General features: G+C 54.6%; 3 protein-coding genes across 6 annotated transcripts in view; 2 read left to right on the top strand and 1 right to left on the bottom strand.

Annotated features, from left to right (window-relative positions):
- The window catches only part of LOC110513667 (dedicator of cytokinesis protein 1), a 636,864-nt gene that overhangs the window by 26,668 nt on the left and 584,322 nt on the right, over positions 1-25,874 (bottom strand). For all 4 annotated transcript variants that reach the window (XM_090228873.1, XM_090228870.1, XM_090228871.1 and 1 more), the window contains exon 47: positions 24,825-24,962. In XM_090228873.1, coding sequence (XP_090084999.1) covers positions 24,825-24,962 — 138 coding nt within the window. The remainder of the gene's footprint in view (positions 1-24,824; positions 24,963-25,874) is intronic.
- Positions 630-22,401, top strand: LOC149970054 (uncharacterized). The gene is made up of 17 exons (XM_090228868.1): positions 630-709; positions 1,962-2,079; positions 2,278-3,131; positions 3,558-4,317; positions 6,109-6,659; positions 7,731-8,176; positions 9,599-9,872; positions 10,011-10,418; positions 11,053-11,640; positions 14,014-14,139; positions 15,064-15,838; positions 16,775-17,324; positions 17,601-18,036; positions 18,487-19,729; positions 19,980-20,397; positions 20,560-21,009; positions 21,284-22,401. The coding sequence occupies exons 1-17, from the start codon at positions 630-632 to the stop codon at positions 22,399-22,401; spliced, it is 9,195 nt and encodes a 3,064-aa protein (XP_090084994.1).
- On the top strand, positions 22,808-24,270 carry LOC149970055 (uncharacterized; the record flags this gene model as incomplete). Its single annotated transcript, XM_090228848.1, has 1 exon — positions 22,808-24,270. A coding segment is annotated over one exon (1,383 nt), but the record flags the coding sequence as incomplete, so codon positions are not given.

Raw genomic sequence — 25,874 nt, forward strand, 5'->3', positions numbered from 1 at the left:
TGAGTGATCAATACCATCCTCCTCCTCCTATCTTTGAGTGATCAATACCCTCCTCCTCCTATCTTTGAGTGATCAATACCCTCCTCCTCCTCCTCCTCCTATCTTTGTGTGATCAATACCCTCCTCCTCCTCCTATCTTTGAGTGATCAATACCCTCCTCCTCCTCCTATCTTTGAGTGATCAATACCCTCCTCCTCCCATCAGTGTTAGTTAATAGCATCTATAGATCCATGTCTAGGGGTGATTCAGTGTGTGTGCTCTTCCATACTGAACTGACCCAGGGTCTGGCAGGTAACACTGTCAGCAGCATTGTGTCCCAGCTACAGTAGGAATGACTCTGAATGGGGTGTGTGCTCCTCCATACTGAACTGACCCAGGGTCTGGCAGGTAACACTGTCAGCAGCATTGTGTCCCAGCTACAGTAGGAATGACTCTGAATGGGGTGTGTGCTCCTCCATACTGAACTGACCCAGGGTCTGGCAGGTAACACTGTCAGCAGCATTGTGTCCCAGCTACAGTAGGAATGACTATGAATGGGGTGTGTGCTCTTCCATACTGAACTGACCCAGGGTCTGGCAGGTAACACTGTCAGCAGCATTGTGTCCCAGCTACAGTAGGAATGACTATGAATGGGGTGTGTGCTCTTCCATACTGAACTGACCCAGGGTCTGGCAGGTAACACTGTCAGCAGCATTGTGTCCCAGCTACAGTAGGAATGACTCTGAGAGAACAGGACACAATAGAGTGTTGTTCATGAAGACCACAAATATCATGTCTGTACTTGGGGAGATGGAGAGTTAAGGACCTGAAATACTGAGCCACGGTCTGTCTGTTCTGTTCTCTCCATGCGTCAACAACAACACCATGGTATCACATAAAACGTGTAAAATAATCCTCATTGTGCCCATCATTTTGACCAAACTGCAGGTGATGGAATAAAAGTTTGTTCGAGGAAATAAATCCAGGGACACTTTTTAATGGGCCAACAACAGGAGAGGAGAGAGAAGAAGTAGCTCAAGAGGAACTGCTCCTCCCTACCTTCAGGCTCTGCTCAAACTCAACACTCTATCTGCCACCTCTGGTCTCTAGGCCCTCCCACCCCTACGGGAGGGCAGCTCCCCCTCCCTACCTTCAGGCTCTGCTCAAATTCAACACCCGAACATTCTATCTGCCACCTCTGGTCTCTAGGCCCTCCCACCCCTACGGGAGGGCAGCTCCCCCTCCCTACCATCAGGCTCTGCTCAAACTCAACACCCGAACACTCTATCTGCCACCTCTGGTCTCTAGGCCCTCCCACCCCTACGGGAGGGCTGCTCCCACTCAGCCCAGTCCAAGCTCTTCTCTGTCCAGGCACCCCAATGGTGGAACCAGCTTCCCCCTGAAGCTCGGACAGCAGAGTCCCTGCCCATCTTCTGAAAACATCTGAAACCCGACCTCTTCAAAGAGTATCTTACATAATCCTCCTTTCACTTAAGCCTCCCCACCCCTTCTAGCTCGGACTCTACTGACAGCTCGGACTCTACTGACAGCTCGGACTCTACTGACAGCCCGGACTCTACTGACAGCCCGGACTCTACTGACAGCCCGGACTCTACTCACAGCTCGGACTCTACTGACAGCTCGGACTCTACTGACAGCTCGGACTCTACTGACAGCTCGGACTCTACTGACAGCTCGGACTCTACTGACAGCTCGGACTCTACTGACAGCTCGGACTCTACTGACAGCTCGGACTCTACTGACAGCTCGGACTCTACTGACAGCTCGGACTCTACTGACAGCTCGGACTCTACTGACAGCTCGGACTCTACTGACAGCTCGGACTCTTCTGACAGCTCGGACTCTTCTGACAGCTCGGACTCTTCTGACAGCTCAGACTCTACTGACAGCTCGGACTCTACTGACAGCTCGGACTCTACTGACAGCTCAGACTCTTCTGACAGCTCGGACTCTACTGACAGCTCGGACTCTACTGACAGCTCGGACTCTTCTGACAGCTCAGACTCTACTGACAGCTCGGACTCTACTGACAGCTCGGACTCTACTGACAGCTCAGACTCTACTGACAGCTCGGACTCTACTGACAGCTCGGACTCTACTGACAGCTCAGACTCTTCTGACAGCTCGGACTCTACTGACAGCTCGGACTCTTCTGACAGCTCGGACTCTTCTGACAGCTCAGACTCTACTGACAGCTCGGACTCTACTGACAGCTCGGACTCTACTGACAGCTCAGACTCTACTGACAGCTCGGACTCTACTGACAGCTCAGACTCTACTGACAGCTCGGACTCTACTGACGGCTCGGACTCTACTGACAGCTCGGACTCTACTGACAGCTCGGACTCTACTGACAGCTCGAACTCTACTGACAGCCCGGACTCTACTGACAGCCCGGACTCTACTGACAGCCCGGACTCTACTGACAGCTCGGACTCTACTGACAGCTCGGACTCTACTGACAGCTCAGACTCTACTGACGGCTCTGACAGCTCGGACTCTACTGACAGCTCGGACTCTACTGACAGCTCGGACTCTACTGACAGCTCGGACTCTACTGACAGCTCGGACTCTACTGACAGCTCGGACTCTACTGACAGTTCGGAGTCTAATGACAGCTCGGACTCTACTGACAGCTCGGACTCTACTGACAGCTCTGACAGCTCGGACTCTACTGACAGCTCGGACTCTTCTGACAGCTCGGACTCTTCTGACAGCTCGGACTCTTCTGACAGCTCGGACTCTACTGACAGCTCGGACTCTACTGACAGCTCGGATTCTACTGACAGCTCTAACAGCTCGGACTCTACTGACAGCTCGGACTCTTCTGACAGCTCGGACTCTACTGACAGCTCGGACTCTACTCACAGCTCAGACTCTACTGACAGCTCGGACTCTACTCACAGCTCGGACTCTACTGACAGCTCGGACTCTACTGACAGCTCGGACTCTACTGACAGCTCGGACTCTACTGACAGCTCGGACTCTTCTGACAGCTTTGACAGCTCGGACTCTACTGACAGCCCGGACTCTACTGACAGCTCGGACTCTACTGACAGCTCGGACTCTACTGACAGCTCGGACTCTTCTGACAGCTCGGACTCTACTGACAGCCCGGACTCTACTGACAGCCCGGACTCTACTGACAGCTCGGACTCTACTGACAGCTCGGACTCTACTGACAGCTCGGACTCTACTGACAGCTCGAACTCTACTGACAGCTCTGAAAGCTCGGACTCTACTCACAGCTCGGACTCTACTCACAGCTCGGACTCTACTCACAGCTCGAACTCTACTGACAGCCCGGACTCTACTGACAGCCCGGACTCTACTGACAGCCCGGACTCTACTGACAGCTCGGACTCTACTGACAGCTCGGACTCTACTGACAGCTCGGACTCTACTGACGGCTAAGACAGCTCGGACTCTACTGACAGCTCGGACTCTACTGACAGCTCGGACTCTACTGACAGCTCGGACTCTACTCACAGCTCGGACTCTACTCACAGCTCGGACTCTACTCACAGCTCGGACTCTACTGACAGCTCGGACTCTACTGACAGCTCGGACTCTACTGACAGCTCGGACAGCTCGGACTCTACTGACAGCTCGGACTCTTCTGACAGCTCGGACTCTTCTGACAGCTCGGACTCTTCTGACAGCTCGGACTCTACTGACAGCTCGGACTCTACTGACAGCTCGGACTCTACTGACAGCTCAGACTCTACTGACGGCTCTGACAGCTCGGACTCTACTGACAGCTCGGACTCTACTGACAGCTCGGACTCTACTGACAGCTCGGACTCTACTGACAGCTCGGACTCTACTGACAGTTCGGAGTCTAATGACAGCTCGGACTCTACTGACAGCTCGGACTCTACTGACAGGTCTGACAGCTCGGACTCTACTGACAGCTCGGACTCTTCTGACAGCTCGGACTCTTCTGACAGCTCGGACTCTTCTGACAGCTCGGACTCTTCTGACAGCTCGGACTCTACTGACAGCTCGGACTCTACTCACAGCTCGGATTCTACTGACAGCTCTGACAGCTCGGACTCTACTGACAGCTCGGACTCTTCTGACAGCTCGGACTCTACTGACAGCTCGGACTCTACTCACAGCTCGGACTCTACTGACAGCTCGGACTCTACTGACAGCTCGGACTCTACTGACAGCTCGGACTCTTCTGACAGCTCGGACTCTTCTGACAGCTTTGACAGCTCGGACTCTACTGACAGCTCGGACTCTACTGACAGCTCGGACTCTACTGACAGCTCGGACTCTACTGACAGCTCGGACTCTTCTGACAGCTCGGACTCTACTGACAGCCCGGACTCTACTGACAGCCCGGACTCTACTGACAGCTCGGACTCTACTGACAGCTCGGACTCTACTGACAGCTCGGACTCTACTGACAGCTCGAACTCTACTGACAGCTCTGAAAGCTCGGACTCTACTGACAGCTCGGACTCTACTCACAGCTCGGACTCTACTCACAGCTCGGACTCTACTCACAGCTCGAACTCTACTGACAGCCCGGACTCTACTGACAGCCCGGACTCTACTGACAGCCCGGACTCTACTGACAGCTCGGACTCTACTGACAGCTCGGACTCTACTGACAGCTCGGACTCTACTGACAGCTCGGACTCTACTGACAGCTCGGACTCTACTCACAGCTCGGACTCTACTCACAGCTCGGACTCTACTCACAGCTCGGACTCTACTGACAGCTCGGACTCTACTGACAGCTCGGACTCTACTGACAGCTCGGACAGCTCGGACTCTACTGACAGCTCGGACTCTTCTGACAGCTCGGACTCTTCTGACAGCTCGGACTCTTCTGACAGCTCGGACTCTACTGACAGCTCGGACTCTACTGACAGCTCGGACTCTACTCACAGCTCGGACTCTACTCACAGCTCGGACTCTACTCACAGCTCGGACTCTACTGACAGCTCGGACTCTACTGACAGCTCGGACTCTTCTGACAGCTCGGACTCTTCTGACAGCTTTGACAGCTCGGACTCTACTGACAGCTCGGACTCTACTGACAGCTCGGACTCTACTGACAGCTCGGACTCTTCTGACAGCTCGGACTCTACTGACAGCCCGGACTCTACTGACAGCCCGGACTCTACTGACAGCTCGGACTCTACTGACAGCTCGGACTCTACTGACAGCTCGGACTCTACTGACAGCTCTGACAGCTCGGACTCTACTCACAGCTCGGACTCTACTCACAGCTCGGACTCTACTCACAGCTCGAACTATACTGACAGCCCGGACTCTACTGACAGCCCGGACTCTACTGACAGCTCGGACTCTACTGACAGCTCGGACTCTTCTGACAGCTCGGACTCTACTGACAGCTCGGATTCTACTGACAGCTCTGACAGCTCAGACTCTACTGACAGCTCGGACTCTACTCACAGCTCGGACTCTACTGACAGCTCGGACTCTACTGACAGCTCGGACTCTTCTGACAGCTCGGACTCTTCTGACAGCTTTGACAGCTCGGACTCTACTGACAGCTCGGACTCTTCTGACAGCTTTGACAGCTCGGACTCTACTGACAGCTCGGACTCTACTGACAGCTCGGACTCTTCTGACAGCTCGGACTCTACTGACAGCCCGGACTCTACTGACAGCCCGGACTCTACTGACAGCTCGGACTCTACTGACAGCTCGGACTCTACTGAAAGCTCAAACTCTACTGACAGCTCTGACAGCTCGGACTCTACTGACAGCTCGGACTCTACTCACAGCTCGGACTCTACTCACAGCTCGGACTCTACTCACAGCTCGGACTCGACTCACAGCTCGAACTCTACTGACAGCCCGGACTCTACTGACAGCCCGGACTCTACTGACAGCCCGGACTCTACAGACAGCCCGGACTCTACTGACAGCTCGGACTCTACTGACAGCTCGGACTCTACTGACAGCTCGGACTCTACTGACGGCTCTGACAGCTCGGACTCTACTGACAGCTCGGACTCTACTGACAGCTCGGACTCTACTGACAGCTCGGACTCTACTCACAGCTCGGACTCTACTCACAGCTCGGACTCTACTCACAGCTCGGACTCTACTGACAGTTCGGAGTCTAATGACAGCTCGGACTCTACTGACAGCTCGGACTCTACTGACAGCTCTGACAGCTCGGACTCTACTGACAGCTCAGACTCTTCTGACAGCTCGGACTCTTCTGACAGCTCGGACTCTTCTGACAGCTCGGACTCTACTGACAGCTCGGACTCTACTGACAGCTCGGACTCTACTGACAGCTCGGACTCTACTGACAGCTCGGACTCTACTGACAGCTCGGACTCTACTGACAGCTCGGATTCTACTGACAGCTCTGACAGCTCAGACTCTACTGACAGCTCGGACTCTACTCACAGCTCGGACTCTACTGACAGCTCGGACTCTACTGACAGCTCGGACTCTTCTGACAGCTCGGACTCTTCTGACAGCTTTGACAGCTCGGACTCTACTGACAGCTCGGACTCTACTGACAGCTCGGACTCTACTGACAGCCCGGACTCTACTGACAGCCCGGACTCTACTGACAGCTCGGACTCTAATGACAGCTCGGACTCAACTGACAGCTCGAACTTTACTGACAGCTCTGACAGCTCGGACTCTACTCACAGGTCGGACTCTACTCACAGCTCGGACTCTACTCACAGCTCGGACTCTACTCACAGCTCGAACTCTACTGACAGCCCGGACTCTACTGACAGCCCGGACTCTACTGACAGCCCGGACTCTACTGACAGCCCGGACTCTACTGACAGCTCGGACCCTACTGACGGCTCTGACAGCTCGGACTCTACTGACAGCTCGGACTCTACTGACAGCTCGGACTCTACTGACAGCTCGGACTCTACTGACAGCTCGGACTCTACTGACAGCTCTGACAGCTCGGACTCTACTCACAGCTCGGACTCTACTCACAGCTCGGACTCTACTCACAGCTCGAACTATACTGACAGCCCGGACTCTACTGACAGCCCGGACTCTACTGACAGCTCGGACTCTACTGACAGCTCGGACTCTTCTGACAGCTCGGACTCTACTGACAGCCCGGACTCTACTGACAGCTCGGACTCTACTGACAGCTCGGACTCTACTGACAGCTCGGACTCTTCTGACAGCTTTGACAGCTCGGACTCTACTGACAGCTCGGACTCTACTTACAGCTCGGACTCTTCTGACAGCTCGGACTCTACTGACAGCCCGGACTCTACTGACAGCCCGGACTCTACTGACAGCTCGGACTCTACTGACAGCTCGGACTCTACTGAAAGCTCAAACTCTACTGACAGCTCTGACAGCTCGGACTCTACTGACAGCTCGGACTCTACTCACAGCTCGGACTCTACTCACAGCTCGGACTCTACTCACAGCTCGGACTCGACTCACAGCTCGGACTCTACTGACAGCCCGGACTCTACTGACAGCCCGGACTCTACTGACAGCCCGGACTCTACTGACAGCCCGGACTCTACTGACAGCCCGGACTCTACTGACAGCTCGGACTCTACTGACAGCTCGGACTCTACTGACAGCTCGGACTCTACTGACGGCTCTGACAGCTCGGACTCTACTGACAGCTCGGACTCTACTGACAGCTCGGACTCTACTCACAGCTCGGACTCTACTCACAGCTCGGACTCTACTCACAGCTCGGACTCTACTCACAGCTCGGACTCTACTCACAGCTCGGACTCTACTCACAGCTCGGACTCTACTGACAGCTCGGAGTCTACTGACAGCTCGGACTCTACTGACAGCTCGGACTCTACTGACAGCTCTGACAGCTCGGACTCTACTGACAGCTCAGACTCTTCTGACAGCTCGGACTCTTCTGACAGCTCGGACTCTTCTGACAGCTCGGACTCTACTGACAGCTCGGACTCTACTGACAGCTCGGACTCTACTGACAGCTCGGACTCTACTGACAGCTCGGACTCTACTGACAGCTCGGATTCTACTGACAGCTCTGACAGCTCAGACTCTACTGACAGCTCGGACTCTACTCACAGCTCGGACTCTACTGACAGCTCGGACTCTACTGACAGCTCGGACTCTTCTGACAGCTCGGACTCTTCTGACAGCTTTGACAGCTCGGACTCTACTGACAGCTCGGACTCTACTGACAGCTCGGACTCTACTGACAGCCCGGACTCTACTGACAGCCCGGACTCTACTGACAGCCCGGACTCTACTGACAGCTCGGACTCTACTGACAGCTCGGACTCTAATGACAGCTCGGACTCAACTGACAGCTCGAACTTTACTGACAGCTCTGACAGCTCGGACTCTACTGACAGCTCGGACTCTACTCACAGGTCGGACTCTACTCACAGCTCGGACTCTACTCACAGCTCGGACTCTACTCACAGCTCGAACTCTACTGACAGCCCGGACTCTACTGACAGCCCGGACTCTACTGACAGCCCGGACTCTACTGACAGCCCGGACTCTACTGACAGCTCGGACCCTACTGACGGCTCTGACAGCTCGGACTCTACTGACAGCTCGGACTCTACTGACAGCTCGGACTCTACTGACAGCTCGGACTCTACTCACAGCTCGGACTCTACTCACAGCTCGGACTCTACTGACAGTTCGGAGTCTACTGACAGCCCGGACTCTACTGACAGCCCGGACTCTACTGACAGCCCGGACTCTACTGACAGCTCGGACTCTACTGACGGCTCTGACAGCTCGGACTCTACTGACAGCTCGGACTCTACTGACAGCTCGGACTCTTCTGACAGCTTTGACAGCTCGGACTCTACTGACAGCTCGGACTCTACTGACAGCTCGGACTCTACTGACAGCTCGGACTCTTCTGACAGCTCGGACTCTACTGACAGCCCGGACTCTACTGACAGCCCGGACTCTACTGACAGCTCGGACTCTACTGACAGCTCAGACTCTACTGACAGCTCAAACTCTACTGACAGCTCTGACAGCTCGGACTCTACTGACAGCTCGGACTCTACTCACAGCTCGGACTCTACTCACAGCTCGGACTCTACTCACAGCTCGGACTCTACTCACAGCTCGAACTCTACTGACAGCCCGGACTCTACTGACAGCTCGGACTCTACTGACAGCTCGGACTCTACTCACAGCTCGGACTCTACTCACAGCTCGAACTCTACTGACAGCCCGGACTCTACTGACAGCTCGGACTCTACTGACAGCTCGGACTCTAATGACAGCTCGGACTCAACTGACAGCTCGAACTCTACTGACAGCTCTGACAGCTCGGACTCTACTGACAGCTCGGACTCTACTCACAGCTCGGACTCTACTCACAGCTCGGACTCTACTCACAGCTCGGACTCTACTCACAGCTCGAACTCTACTGACAGCCCGGACTCTACTGACAGCCCGGACTCTACTGACAGCCCGGACTCTACTGACAGCCCGGACTCTACTGACAGCTCGGACCCTACTGACGGCTCTGACAGCTCGGACTCTACTGACAGCTCGGACTCTACTGACAGCTTGGACTCTACTGACAGCTCGGACTCTACTCACAGCTCGGACTCTACTCACAGCTTGGACTCTACTCACAGCTCGGACTCTACTGACAGTTCGGAGTCTAATGACAGCTCGGACTCTACTGACAGCTCGGACTCTACTGACAGCTCTGACAGCTCGGACTCTACTGACAGCTCGGACTCTTCTGACAGCTCGGACTCTTCTGACAGCTCGGACTCTACTGACAGCTCGGACTCTACTGACAGCTCGGACTCTTCTGACAGCTCGGACTCTACTGACAGCTCAAACTCTACTGACAGCTCTGACAGCTCGGACTCTACTGACAGCTCGGACTCTACTCACAGCTCGGACTCTACTCACAGCTCGGACTCTACTCACAGCTCGGACTCTACTGACAGCCCGGACTCTACTGACAGCCCGGACTCTACTGACAGCCCGGACTCTACTGACAGCCCGGACTCTACTGACAGCCCGGACTCTACTGACAGCTCGGACTCTACTGACAGCTCGGACTCTACTGACGGCTCTGACAGCTCGGACTCTACTGACAGCTCGGACTCTACTGACAGCTCGGACTCTACTGACAGCTCGGACTCTACTGACAGCTCGGACTCTACTCACAGCTCGGACTCTACTCACAGCTCGGACTCTACTCACAGCTCGGACTCTACTGACAGCTCGGACTCTTCTGACAGCTCGGACTCTTCTGACAGCTTTGACAGCTCGGACTCTACTGACAGCTCGGACTCTACTGACAGCTCGGACTCTACTGACAGCTCGGACTCTACTGACAGCCCGGACTCTACTGACAGCCCGGACTCTACTGACAGCTCGGACTCTACTGACAGCTCGGACTCTAATGACAGCTCGGACTCAACTGACAGCTCGAACTCTAGTGACAGCTCTGACAGCTCGGGCTCTACTGACAGCTCGGACTCTGCTCACAGCTCGGACTCTACTCACAGCTCGGACTCTACTCACAGCTCGAACTCTACTGACAGCCCGGACTCTACTGACAGCCCCGGACTCTACTGACAGCTCGGACTCTACTCACAGCTCGGACTCTACTCACAGCTTGGACTCTACTGACAGCTCGGACTCTACTGACAGCTCGGACTCTACTGACAGCTCGGACTCTTCTCACAGCTCGGACTCTACTGACAGCTCAAACTCTACTGACAGCTCTGACAGCTCGGACTCTACTGACAGCTCGGACTCTACTCACAGCTCGGACTCTACTCACAGCTCGGACTCTACTCACAGCTCGGACTCTACTCACAGCTCGAACTCTACTGACAGCCCGGACTCTACTGACAGCCCGGACTCTACTGACAGCCCGGACTCTACTGACAGCTCGGACTCTACTGACAGCTCGGACTCTACTGACGGCTCTGACAGCTCGGACTCTACTGACAGCTCGGACTCTACTGACAGCTCGGACTCTACTGACAGCTCGGACTCTACTGACAGCTCGGACTCTACTCACAGCTCAGACTCTACTCACAGCTCGGACTCTACTCACAGCTCGGACTCTACTGACAGCTCGGACTCTTCTGACAGCTCGGACTCTTCTGACAGCTTTGACAGCTCGGACTCTACTGACAGCTCGGACTCTACTGACAGCTCGGACTCTACTGACAGCTCGGACTCTACTCACAGCTCGGACTCTACTCACAGCTCGGACTCTACTCACAGCTCGGACTCTACTGACAGCTCGGACTCTACTGACAGCTCGGACTCTACTGACAGCTCGGACAGCTCGGACTCTACTGACAGCTCGGACTCTTCTGACAGCTCGGACTCTTCTGACAGCTCGGACTCTTCTGACAGCTCGGACTCTACTGACAGCTCGGACTCTACTGACAGCTCGGACTCTACTGACAGCTCAGACTCTACTGACGGCTCTGACAGCTCGGACTCTACTGACAGCTCGGACTCTACTGACAGCTCGGACTCTACTGACAGCTCGGACTCTACTGACAGCTCGGACTCTACTGACAGTTCGGAGTCTAATGACAGCTCGGACTCTACTGACAGCTCGGACTCTACTGACAGGTCTGACAGCTCGGACTCTACTGACAGCTCGGACTCTTCTGACAGCTCGGACTCTTCTGACAGCTCGGACTCTTCTGACAGCTCGGACTCTTCTGACAGCTCGGACTCTACTGACAGCTCGGACTCTACTCACAGCTCGGATTCTACTGACAGCTCTGACAGCTCGGACTCTACTGACAGCTCGGACTCTTCTGACAGCTCGGACTCTACTGACAGCTCGGACTCTACTCACAGCTCGGACTCTACTGACAGCTCGGACTCTACTGACAGCTCGGACTCTACTGACAGCTCGGACTCTTCTGACAGCTCGGACTCTTCTGACAGCTTTGACAGCTCGGACTCTACTGACAGCTCGGACTCTACTGACAGCTCGGACTCTACTGACAGCTCGGACTCTACTGACAGCTCGGACTCTTCTGACAGCTCGGACTCTACTGACAGCCCGGACTCTACTGACAGCCCGGACTCTACTGACAGCTCGGACTCTACTGACAGCTCGGACTCTACTGACAGCTCGGACTCTACTGACAGCTCGAACTCTACTGACAGCTCTGAAAGCTCGGACTCTACTGACAGCTCGGACTCTACTCACAGCTCGGACTCTACTCACAGCTCGGACTCTACTCACAGCTCGAACTCTACTGACAGCCCGGACTCTACTGACAGCCCGGACTCTACTGACAGCCCGGACTCTACTGACAGCTCGGACTCTACTGACAGCTCGGACTCTACTGACAGCTCGGACTCTACTGACAGCTCGGACTCTACTGACAGCTCGGACTCTACTGACAGCTCGGACTCTACTCACAGCTCGGACTCTACTCACAGCTCGGACTCTACTCACAGCTCGGACTCTACTGACAGCTCGGACTCTACTGACAGCTCGGACTCTACTGACAGCTCGGACAGCTCGGACTCTACTGACAGCTCGGACTCTTCTGACAGCTCGGACTCTTCTGACAGCTCGGACTCTTCTGACAGCTCGGACTCTACTGACAGCTCGGACTCTACTGACAGCTCGGACTCTACTCACAGCTCGGACTCTACTCACAGCTCGGACTCTACTCACAGCTCGGACTCTACTGACAGCTCGGACTCTACTGACAGCTCGGACTCTTCTGACAGCTCGGACTCTTCTGACAGCTTTGACAGCTCGGACTCTACTGACAGCTCGGACTCTACTGACAGCTCGGACTCTACTGACAGCTCGGACTCTTCTGACAGCTCGGACTCTACTGACAGCCCGGACTCTACTGACAGCCCGGACTCTACTGACAGCTCGGACTCTACTGACAGCTCGGACTCTACTGACAGCTCGGACTCTACTGACAGCTCTGACAGCTCGGACTCTACTCACAGCTCGGACTCTACTCACAGCTCGGACTCTACTCACAGCTCGAACTATACTGACAGCCCGGACTCTACTGACAGCCCGGACTCTACTGACAGCTCGGACTCTACTGACAGCTCGGACTCTTCTGACAGCTCGGACTCTACTGACAGCCCGGACTCTACTGACAGCTCGGACTCTACTGACAGCTCGGACTCTACTGACAGCTCGGACTCTTCTGACAGCTTTGACAGCTCGGACTCTACTGACAGCTCGGACTCTACTGACAGCTCGGACTCTTCTGACAGCTCGGACTCTACTGACAGCCCGGACTCTACTGACAGCCCGGACTCTACTGACAGCTCGGACTCTACTGACAGCTCGGACTCTACTGAAAGCTCAAACTCTACTGACAGCTCTGACAGCTCGGACTCTACTGACAGCTCGGACTCTACTCACAGCTCGGACTCTACTCACAGCTCGGACTCTACTCACAGCTCGGACTCGACTCACAGCTCGAACTCTACTGACAGCCCGGACTCTACTGACAGCCCGGACTCTACTGACAGCCCGGACTCTACAGACAGCCCGGACTCTACTGACAGCTCGGACTCTACTGACAGCTCGGACTCTACTGACAGCTCGGACTCTACTGACGGCTCTGACAGCTCGGACTCTACTGACAGCTCGGACTCTACTGACAGCTCGGACTCTACTGACAGCTCGGACTCTACTCACAGCTCGGACTCTACTCACAGCTCGGACTCTACTCACAGCTCGGACTCTACTCACAGCTCGGACTCTACTGACAGTTCGGAGTCTAATGACAGCTCGGACTCTACTGACAGCTCGGACTCTACTGACAGCTCTGACAGCTCGGACTCTACTGACAGCTCAGACTCTTCTGACAGCTCGGACTCTTCTGACAGCTCGGACTCTTCTGACAGCTCGGACTCTACTGACAGCTCGGACTCTACTGACAGCTCGGACTCTACTGACAGCTCGGACTCTACTGACAGCTCGGACTCTACTGACAGCTCGGATTCTACTGACAGCTCTGACAGCTCAGACTCTACTGACAGCTCGGACTCTACTCACAGCTCGGACTCTACTGACAGCTCGGACTCTACTGACAGCTCGGACTCTTCTGACAGCTCGGACTCTTCTGACAGCTTTGACAGCTCGGACTCTACTGACAGCTCGGACTCTACTGACAGCTCGGACTCTACTGACAGCCCGGACTCTACTGACAGCCCGGACTCTACTGACAGCCCGGACTCTACTGACAGCTCGGACTCTACTGACAGCTCGGACTCTACTGACAGCTCTGACAGCTCGGACTCTACTCACAGCTCGGACTCTACTCACAGCTCGGACTCTACTCACAGCTCGAACTATACTGACAGCCCGGACTCTACTGACAGCCCGGACTCTACTGACAGCTCGGACTCTACTGACAGCTCGGACTCTTCTGACAGCTCGGACTCTACTGACAGCCCGGACTCTACTGACAGCTCGGACTCTACTGACAGCTCGGACTCTACTGACAGCTCGGACTCTTCTGACAGCTTTGACAGCTCGGACTCTACTGACAGCTCGGACTCTACTTACAGCTCGGACTCTTCTGACAGCTCGGACTCTACTGACAGCCCGGACTCTACTGACAGCCCGGACTCTACTGACAGCTCGGACTCTACTGACAGCTCGGACTCTACTGAAAGCTCAAACTCTACTGACAGCTCTGACAGCTCGGACTCTACTGACAGCTCGGACTCTACTCACAGCTCGGACTCTACTCACAGCTCGGACTCTACTCACAGCTCGGACTCGACTCACAGCTCGAACTCTACTGACAGCCCGGACTCTACTGACAGCCCGGACTCTACTGACAGCCCGGACTCTACTGACAGCCCGGACTCTACTGACAGCCCGGACTCTACTGACAGCTCGGACTCTACTGACAGCTAGGACTCTACTGACAGCTCGGACTCTACTGACGGCTCTGACAGCTCGGACTCTACTGACAGCTCGGACTCTACTGACAGCTCGGACTCTACTGACAGCTCGGACTCTACTCACAGCTCGGACTCTACTCACAGCTCGGACTCTACTCACAGCTCGGACTCTACTCACAGCTCGGACTCTACTCACAGCTCGGACTCTACTGACAGCTCGGAGTCTACTGACAGCTCGGACTCTACTGACAGCTCGGACTCTACTGACAGCTCTGACAGCTCGGACTCTACTGACAGCTCAGACTCTTCTGACAGCTCGGACTCTTCTGACAGCTCGGACTCTTCTGACAGCTCGGACTCTACTGACAGCTCGGACTCTACTGACAGCTCGGACTCTACTGACAGCTCGGACTCTACTGACAGCTCGGACTCTACTGACAGCTCGGATTCTACTGACAGCTCTGACAGCTCAGACTCTACTGACAGCTCGGACTCTACTCACAGCTCGGACTCTACTGACAGCTCGGACTCTACTGACAGCTCGGACTCTTCTGACAGCTCGGACTCTTCTGACAGCTTTGACAGCTCGGACTCTACTGACAGCTCGGACTCTACTGACAGCTCGGACTCTACTGACAGCTCAGACTCTTCTGACAGCTCGGACTCTTCTGACAGCTCGGACTCTTCTGACAGCTCGGACTCTACTGACAGCTCGGACTCTACTGACAGCTCGGACTCTACTGACAGCTCGGACTCTACTGACAGCTCGGACTCTACTGACAGCTCGGATTCTACTGACAGCTCTGACAGCTCAGACTCTACTGACAGCTCGGACTCTACTCACAGCTCGGACTCTACTGACAGCTCGGACTCTACTGACAGCTCGGACTCTTCTGACAGCTCGGACTCTTCTGACAGCTTTGACAGCTCGGACTCTACTGACAGCTCGGACTCTACTGACAGCTCGGACTCTACTGACAGCCCGGACTCTACTGACAGCCCGGACTCTACTGACAGCCCGGACTCTACTGACAGCTCGGACTCTACTGACAGCTCGGACTCTACTGACAGCTCTGACAGCTCGGACTCTACTCACAGCTCGGACTCTACTCACAGCTCGGACTCTACTCACAGCTCGAACTATACTGACAGCCCGGACTCTACTGACAGCCCGGACTCTACTGACAGCTCGGACTCTACTGACAGCTCGGACTCTTCTGACAGCTCGGACTCTACTGACAGCCCGGACTCTACTGACAGCTCGGACTCTACTGACAGCTCGGACTCTACTGACAGCTCGGACTCTTCTGACAGCTTTGACAGCTCGGACTCTACTGACAGCTCGGACTCTACTTACAGCTCGGACTCTTCTGACAGCTCGGACTCTACTGACAGCCCGGACTCTACTGACAGCCCGGACTCTACTGACAGCTCGGACTCTACTGACAGCTCGGACTCTACTGAAAGCTCAAACTCTACTGACAGCTCTGACAGCTCGGACTCTACTGACAGCTCGGACTCTACTCACAGCTCGGACTCTACTCACAGCTCGGACTCTACTCACAGCTCGGACTCGACTCACAGCTCGAACTCTACTGACAGCCCGGACTCTACTGACAGCCCGGACTCTACTGACAGCCCGGACTCTACTGACAGCCCGGACTCTACTGACAGCCCGGACTCTACTGACAGCTCGGACTCTACTGACAGCTCGGACTCTACTGACAGCTCGGACTCTACTGACGGCTCTGACAGCTCGGACTCTACTGACAGCTCGGACTCTACTGACAGCTCGGACTCTACTGACAGCTCGGACTCTACTCACAGCTCGGACTCTACTCACAGCTCGGACTCTACTCACAGCTCGGACTCTACTCACAGCTCGGACTCTACTGACAGCTCGGAGTCTACTGACAGCTCGGACTCTACTGACAGCTCGGACTCTACTGACAGCTCTGACAGCTCGGACTCTACTGACAGCTCAGACTCTTCTGACAGCTCGGACTCTTCTGACAGCTCGGACTCTTCTGACAGCTCGGACTCTACTGACAGCTCGGACTCTACTGACAGCTCGGACTCTACTGACAGCTCGGACTCTACTGACAGCTCGGACTCTACTGACAGCTCGGATTCTACTGACAGCTCTGACAGCTCAGACTCTACTGACAGCTCGGACTCTACTCACAGCTCGGACTCTACTGACAGCTCGGACTCTACTGACAGCTCGGACTCTTCTGACAGCTCGGACTCTTCTGACAGCTTTGACAGCTCGGACTCTACTGACAGCTCGGACTCTACTGACAGCTCGGACTCTACTGACAGCCCGGACTCTACTGACAGCCCGGACTCTACTGACAGCCCGGACTCTACTGACAGCTCGGACTCTACTGACAGCTCGGACTCTAATGACAGCTCGGACTCAACTGACAGCTCGAACTTTACTGACAGCTCTGACAGCTCGGACTCTACTGACAGCTCGGACTCTACTCACAGGTCGGACTCTACTCACAGCTCGGACTCTACTCACAGCTCGGACTCTACTCACAGCTCGAACTCTACTGACAGCCCGGACTCTACTGACAGCCCGGACTCTACTGACAGCCCGGACTCTACTGACAGCCCGGACTCTACTGACAGCTCGGACCCTACTGACGGCTCTGACAGCTCGGACTCTACTGACAGCTCGGACTCTACTGACAGCTCGGACTCTACTGACAGCTCGGACTCTACTCACAGCTCGGACTCTACTCACAGCTCGGACTCTACTGACAGTTCGGAGTCTACTGACAGCCCGGACTCTACTGACAGCCCGGACTCTACTGACAGCCCGGACTCTACTGACAGCTCGGACTCTACTGACGGCTCTGACAGCTCGGACTCTACTGACAGCTCGGACTCTACTGACAGCTCGGACTCTTCTGACAGCTTTGACAGCTCGGACTCTACTGACAGCTCGGACTCTACTGACAGCTCGGACTCTACTGACAGCTCGGACTCTTCTGACAGCTCGGACTCTACTGACAGCCCGGACTCTACTGACAGCCCGGACTCTACTGACAGCTCGGACTCTACTGACAGCTCAGACTCTACTGACAGCTCAAACTCTACTGACAGCTCTGACAGCTCGGACTCTACTGACAGCTCGGACTCTACTCACAGCTCGGACTCTACTCACAGCTCGGACTCTACTCACAGCTCGGACTCTACTCACAGCTCGAACTCTACTGACAGCCCGGACTCTACTGACAGCTCGGACTCTACTGACAGCTCGGACTCTACTCACAGCTCGGACTCTACTCACAGCTCGAACTCTACTGACAGCCCGGACTCTACTGACAGCTCGGACTCTACTGACAGCTCGGACTCTAATGACAGCTCGGACTCAACTGACAGCTCGAACTCTACTGACAGCTCTGACAGCTCGGACTCTACTGACAGCTCGGACTCTACTCACAGCTCGGACTCTACTCACAGCTCGGACTCTACTCACAGCTCGGACTCTACTCACAGCTCGAACTCTACTGACAGCCCGGACTCTACTGACAGCCCGGACTCTACTGACAGCCCGGACTCTACTGACAGCCCGGACTCTACTGACAGCTCGGACCCTACTGACGGCTCTGACAGCTCGGACTCTACTGACAGCTCGGACTCTACTGACAGCTCGGACTCTACTGACAGCTCGGACTCTACTCACAGCTCGGACTCTACTCACAGCTTGGACTCTACTCACAGCTCGGACTCTACTGACAGTTCGGAGTCTAATGACAGCTCGGACTCTACTGACAGCTCGGACTCTACTGACAGCTCTGACAGCTCGGACTCTACTGACAGCTCGGACTCTTCTGACAGCTCGGACTCTTCTGACAGCTCGGACTCTACTGACAGCTCGGACTCTACTGACAGCTCGGACTCTTCTGACAGCTCGGACTCTACTGACAGCTCAAACTCTACTGACAGCTCTGACAGCTCGGACTCTACTGACAGCTCGGACTCTACTCACAGCTCGGACTCTACTCACAGCTCGGACTCTACTCACAGCTCGGACTCTACTGACAGCCCGGACTCTACTGACAGCCCGGACTCTACTGACAGCCCGGACTCTACTGACAGCTCGGACTCTACTCACAGCTTGGACTCTACTGACAGCTCGGACTCTACTGACAGCTCGGACTCTACTGACAGCTCGGACTCTTCTCACAGCTCGGACTCTACTGACAGCTCAAACTCTACTGACAGCTCTGACAGCTCGGACTCTACTGACAGCTCGGACTCTACTCACAGCTCGGACTCTACTCACAGCTCGGACTCTACTCACAGCTCGGACTCTACTCACAGCTCGAACTCTACTGACAGCCCGGACTCTACTGACAGCCCGGACTCTACTGACAGCCCGGACTCTACTGACAGCTCGGACTCTACTGACAGCTCGGACTCTACTGACGGCTCTGACAGCTCGGACTCTACTGACAGCTCGGACTCTACTGACAGCTCGGACTCTACTGACAGCTCGGACTCTACTGACAGCTCGGACTCTACTCACAGCTCAGACTCTACTCACAGCTCGGACTCTACTCACAGCTCGGACTCTACTGACAGCTCGGACTCTTCTGACAGCTCGGACTCTTCTGACAGCTTTGACAGCTCGGACTCTACTGACAGCTCGGACTCTACTGACAGCTCGGACTCTACTGACAGCTCGGACTCTACTGACAGCCCGGACTCTACTGACAGCCCGGACTCTACTGACAGCTCGGACTCTACTGACAGCTCGGACTCTAATGACAGCTCGGACTCAACTGACAGCTCGAACTCTAGTGACAGCTCTGACAGCTCGGGCTCTACTGACAGCTCGGACTCTGCTCACAGCTCGGACTCTACTCACAGCTCGGACTCTACTCACAGCTCGAACTCTACTGACAGCCCGGACTCTACTGACAGCCCCGGACTCTACTGACAGCCCGGACTCTACTGACAGCTCGGACTCTACTCACAGCTCGGACTCTACTCACAGCTTGGACTCTACTCACAGCTCGGACTCTACTGACAGCTCGGACTCTACTCACAGCTCGGACTCTACTCACAGCTCGGACTCTACTGACAGTTCGGAGTCTAATGACAGCTCGGACTCTACTGACAGCTCGGACTCTACTGACAGCTCTGACAGCTCGGACTCTACTGACAGCTCGGACTCTACTGACAGCTCGGACTCTACTCACAGCTCGGACTCTACTCACAGCTCGGACTCTACTCACAGCTTGGACTCTACTCACAGCTCGGACTCTACTGACAGTTCGGAGTCTAATGACAGCTCGGACTCTACTGACAGCTCGGACTCTACTGACAGCTCTGACAGCTCGGACTCTACTGACAGCTCGGACTCTTCTGACAGCTCGGACTCTTCTGACAGCTCGGACTCTACTGACAGCTCGGACTCTACTGACAGCTCGGACTCTTCTGACAGCTCGGACTCTACTGACAGCTCAAACTCTACTGACAGCTCTGACAGCTCGGACTCTACTGACAGCTCGGACTCTACTCACAGCTCGGACTCTACTCACAGCTCGGACTCTACTCACAGCTCGGACTCTACTCACAGCTCGAACTCTACTGACAGCCCGGACTCTACTGACAGCCCGGACTCTACTGACAGCCCGGACTCTACTGACAGCCCGGACTCTACTGACAGCCCGGACTCTACTGACAGCTCGGACTCTACTGACAGCTCGGACTCTACTAACGGCTCTGACAGCTCGGACTCTACTGACAGCTCGGACTCTACTGACAGCTCGGACTCTACTGACAGCTCGGACTCTACTCACAGCTCGGACTCTACTCACAGCTCGGACTCTACTCACAGCTCGGACTCTACTCACAGCTCGGACTCTACTGACAGCTCGGACTCTTCTGACAGCTCGGACTCTTCTGACAGCTTTGACAGCTCGGACTCTACTGACAGCTCGGACTCTACTGACAGCTCGGACTCTACTGACAGCTCGGACTCTACTGACAGCCCGGACTCTACTGACAGCCCGGACTCTACTGACAGCTCGAACTCTACTGACAGCTCGGACTCTAATGACAGCTCGGACTCAACTGACAGCTCGAACTCTAGTGACAGCTCTGACAGCTCGGGCTCTACTGACAGCTCGGACTCTGCTCACAGCTCGGACTCTACTCACAGCTCGGACTCTACTCACAGCTCGGACTCTACTCACAGCTCGAACTCTACTGACAGCCCGGACTCTACTGACAGCCCCGGACTCTACTGACAGCCCGGACTCTACTGACAGCTCGGACTCTACTCACAGCTCGGACTCTACTCACAGCTTGGACTCTACTGACAGCTCGGACTCTACTCACAGCTCGGACTCTACTCACAGCTCGGACTCTACTCACAGCTCGGACTCTACTCACAGCTCGGACTCTACTCACAGCTCGGACTCTACTGACAGCTCGGACTCTACTGACAGCTCGGACTCTACTGACAGCTCTGACAGCTCGGACTCTACTGACAGCTCGGACTCTACTGACAGCTCGGACTCTACTCACAGCTCGGACTCTACTCACAGCTTGGACTCTACTCACAGCTCGGACTCTACTGACAGTTCGGAGTCTAATGACAGCTCGGACTCTACTGACAGCTCGGACTCTACTGACAGCTCTGACAGCTCGGACTCTACTGACAACTCGGACTCTTCTGACAGCTCGGACTCTTCTGACAGCTCGGACTCTACTGACAGCTCGGACTCTACTGACAGCTCGGACTCTTCTGACAGCTCGGACTCTACTGACAGCTCAAACTCTACTGACAGCTCTGACAGCTCGGACTCTACTGACAGCTCGGACTCTACTCACAGCTCGGACTCTACTCACAGCTCGAACTCTACTGACAGCCCGGACTCTACTGACAGCCCGGACTCTACTGACAGCCCGGACTCTACTGACAGCCCGGACTCTACTGACAGCCCGGACTCTACTGACAGCTCGGACTCTACTGACAGCTCGGACTCTACTGACGGCTCTGACAGCTCGGACTCTACTGACAGCTCGGACTCTACTGACAGCTCGGACTCTACTCACAGCTCGGACTCTACTCACAGCTCGGACTCTACTCACAGCTCGGACTCTACTCACAGCTCGGACTCTACTGACAGCTCGGACTCTTCTGACAGCTCGGACTCTTCTGACAGCTTTGACAGCTCGGACTCTACTGACAGCTCGGACTCTACTGACAGCTCGGACTCTACTGACAGCTCGGACTCTACTGACAGCCCGGACTCTACTGACAGCCCGGACTCTACTGACAGCTCGGACTCTACTGACAGCTCGGACTCTAATGACAGCTCGGACTCAACTGACAGCTCGAACTCTAGTGACAGCTCTGACAGCTCGGGCTCTACTGACAGCTCGGACTCTGCTCACAGCTCGGACTCTACTCACAGCTCGGACTCTACTCACAGCTCGGACTCTACTCACAGCTCGAACTCTACTGACAGCCCGGACTCTACTGACAGCCCCGGACTCTACTGACAGCCCGGACTCTACTGACAGCCCGGACTCTACTGACAGCTCGGACCCTACTGACGGCTCTGACAGCTCGGACTCTACTGACAGCTCGGACTCTACTGACAGCTCGGACTCTACTGACAGCTCGGACTCTACTCACAGCTCGGACTCTACTCACAGCTCGGACTCTACTCACAGCTTGGACTCTACTCACAGCTCGGACTCTACTGACAGCTCGGACTCTACTGACAGCTCGGACTCTACTGACAGCTCGGACTCTACTCACAGCTCGGACTCTACTCACAGCTTGGACTCTACTCACAGCTCGGACTCTACTGACAGCTCGGACTCTACTGACAGCTCGGACTCTACTGACAGCTCGGACTCTACTCACAGCTCGGACTCTACTCACAGCTTGGACTCTACTCACAGTTCGGAGTCTAATGACAGCTCTGACAGCTCGGACTCTACTGACAGCTCTGACAGCTCGGACTCTACTGACAGCTCGGACTCTTCTGACAGCTCGGACTCTTCTGACAGCTCGGACTCTTCTGACAGCTCGGACTCTACTGACAGCTCGGACTCTTCTGACAGCTCGGACTCTACTGACAGCTCGGACTCTACTGACAGCTCGGATTCTACTGACAGCTCTGACAGCTCAGACTCTACTGACAGCTCGGACTCTACTCACAGCTCAGACTCTACTGACAGCTCGGACTCTACTCACAGCTCGGACTCTTCTGACAGCTTTGACAGCTCGGACTCTACTGACAGCTCGGACTCTACTGACAGCTCGGACTCTACTGACAGCTCGGACTCTTCTGACAGCTCGGACTCTTCTGACAGCCCGGACTCTACTGACAGCCCGGACTCTACTGACAGCCCGGACTCTACTGACAGCCCGGACTCTACTGACAGCTCGGACTCTACTGACAGCTCGGACTCTACTGACAGCTCGAACTCTACTGACAGCTCTGACAGCTCGGACTCTACTGACAGCTCGGACTCTACTCACAGCTCGGACTCTACTCACAGCTCGGACTCTACTCACAGCTCGGACTCTACTCACAGCTCGGACTCTACTCACAGCTCGGACTCTACTCACAGCTCGGACTCTACTCACAGCTCGGACTCTACTGACAGCACGGACTCTACTGACAGCTCGGACTCTACTGACAGCTCGGACTCTACTGACAGCTCGGACTCTACTGACAGCTCGGACTCTACTGACAGCTCGGACTCTACTGACAGCTCGGACTCTACTGACAGCTCGGACTCTACTGACAGCTCGAACTCTACTGACAGCTCTGAGAGCTCGGACTCTACTGACAGCTCGGACTCTACTCACAGCTCGGACTCTACTCACAGCTCGGACTCTACTCACAGCTCGGACTCTACTCACAGCTCGGACTCTACTCACAGCCCGGACTCTACTCACAGCTCGGACTCTACTGACAGCCCGGACTCTACTGACAGCCCGGACTCTACTGACAGCTCGGACTCTACTGACAGCTCGGACTCTACTGACAGCTCTGACAGCTCGGACTCTACTGACAGCTCGGACTCTACTCACAGCTCGGACTCTACTCACAGCTCGGACTCTACTCACAGCTCGGACTCTTCTGACAGCTCTTCTGACAGCTCTGACAGCTCGGACTCTACTGACAGCTCGGACTCTACTGACAGCTCGGACTCTTCTGACAGCTCGGACTCTACTGACAGCTCGGACTCTACTGACAGCTACGTTATTGAGGGAAAATCTACTTTCTATGCCTGTGATATGTGGTTGTCTCACCAAGCTATCTGGAGATGAATGCACTAACTGTGATATGTGGTTGTTCCACCTAGCTATCTGGAGATGAATGCACTAACTGTAAGTGGCTCTGGCTAAGAGTGTCTGCTAAATTACTAACATGTATATTTAAAATGAGTAGGAGAGAGTAGGATGAGATGAGAGGAGGAATTAGGACAGAGAAAGAGGAGAAGTAGAGAGGAAGAAAGGAGAGGAGAAGAGAGGAGGAGAAGGGAGAAGAGGAGAGATGAGAAGAGAGTGGAGATGAGAAGAGAGGAGAAGAGAGAGGAAAAGAGGAGAGATGAGAAGAGAGGAGAGTGGGAGAGAGGAGGAGAAGAGAGGAAGAGGAGGAGAATAGAGAGGAGAAGAGAAGAGGAGAATGGAGAAGAGTGCATATGAAAGAGGAGACGAGAGGAGAAGAGAGGAGAAGAGAGAAGAAGAGAGGAGGAGAGAGGAGGAGAAGAGAGGAAGAGGAGTAGAAGAGAGGTGGAGAGAGGAGGAAAAGAGAGGTGGAGAGAGGAGGAAAAGAGAGGTGGAGAGAGGAGGAAAAGAGAGGTGGAGAGAGGAGGAAAAGAGAGGTGGAGAGAGGAGGAAAAGAGAGGTGGAGAAGAGGAGGAAAAGAGAGGAGGAAAAGAGAAGAGGAAAGAGATATTACCAGTGTCTTGACTCCGTACTGTTTCTCCACTTTCTCTCTGAGCTGTTTGAAGCAGGCCTCCAGGCGGTCATGGAAAGGCCTCAGAGCCTCAGTCACTTTCTCTCCATGGATACGAACTCCATCAGCTAGGTAAGGGATCTGGAAACAAACAATGATCACAACGGTCATCTAAAGGGGTTTGAACACACACACACACACACACACACAGACACACACACACACACACACACACACACACACACACACACACACACACACACGGCAAGTAAGGGACCACAACACAACAAAACTCCATAACATTCCTCTCCTACTGGTGTCAGGTGGTATATTATACTCCATAACATTCCTCTCCTACTGGTGTCAGGTGGTATATTATACTCCATAACATTCCTCTCCTACTGGTGTCAGGTGGTATATTATACTCCATAACATTCCTCTCCTACTGGTGTCAGGTGGTATATTATACTCCATAACATTCCTCTCCTACTGGTGTCAGGTGGTATATTATACTCCATAACATTCCTCTCCTACTGGTGTCAGGTGGTATATTATACTCCATAACATTCCTCTCCTACTGGTGTCAGGTGGTATATTATACTCCATAACATTCCCCTCCTACTGGTGTCAGGTGGTATATTATACTCCATAACATTCCTCTCCTACTGGTGTCAGGTGGTATATTATACTCCATAACATTCCCCTCCTACTGGTGTCAGGTGGTATATTATACTCCATAACATTCCTCTCCTACTGGTGTCAGGTGGTATATTATACTCCATAACATTCCTCTCCTACTGGTGTCAGGTGGTATATTATACTCCATAACATTCCTCTCCTACTGGTGTCAGGTGGTATATTATACTCCATAACATTCCTCTCCTACTGGTGTCAGGTGGTATATTATACTCCATAACATTCCCCTCCTACTGGTGTCAGGTGGTATATTATACTCCATAACATTCCCCTCCTACTGGTGTCAGGTGGTATATTATACTCCATAACATTCCTCTCCTACTGGTGTCAGGTGGTATATTATACTCCATAACATTC

The sequence above is a fragment of the Oncorhynchus mykiss genome, unplaced genomic scaffold (assembly GCF_057628025.1).
Source record: "Oncorhynchus mykiss isolate SJ-2025 unplaced genomic scaffold, ASM5762802v1 scaffold103, whole genome shotgun sequence".
In the NCBI taxonomy this organism is placed as follows: domain Eukaryota; kingdom Metazoa; phylum Chordata; class Actinopteri; order Salmoniformes; family Salmonidae; genus Oncorhynchus; species Oncorhynchus mykiss.

Coding starts and splice junctions, on each gene's coding strand:
- LOC149970054 (XM_090228868.1), top strand. CDS start 630: ATGGGGTGTGTGCTCTTCCATACTGAACTGACCCAGGGTCTGGCAGGT. Junction 710..1,961: donor AGCATTGTGTCCCAGCTACA/GTAGGAATGACT, acceptor CTCTACTGACAG/CTCGGACTCTACTGACAGCT. Junction 14,140..15,063: donor TCTACTGACAGCTCGGACTC/TACTGACAGCCC, acceptor GGACTCTACTCA/CAGCTCGGACTCTACTGACA.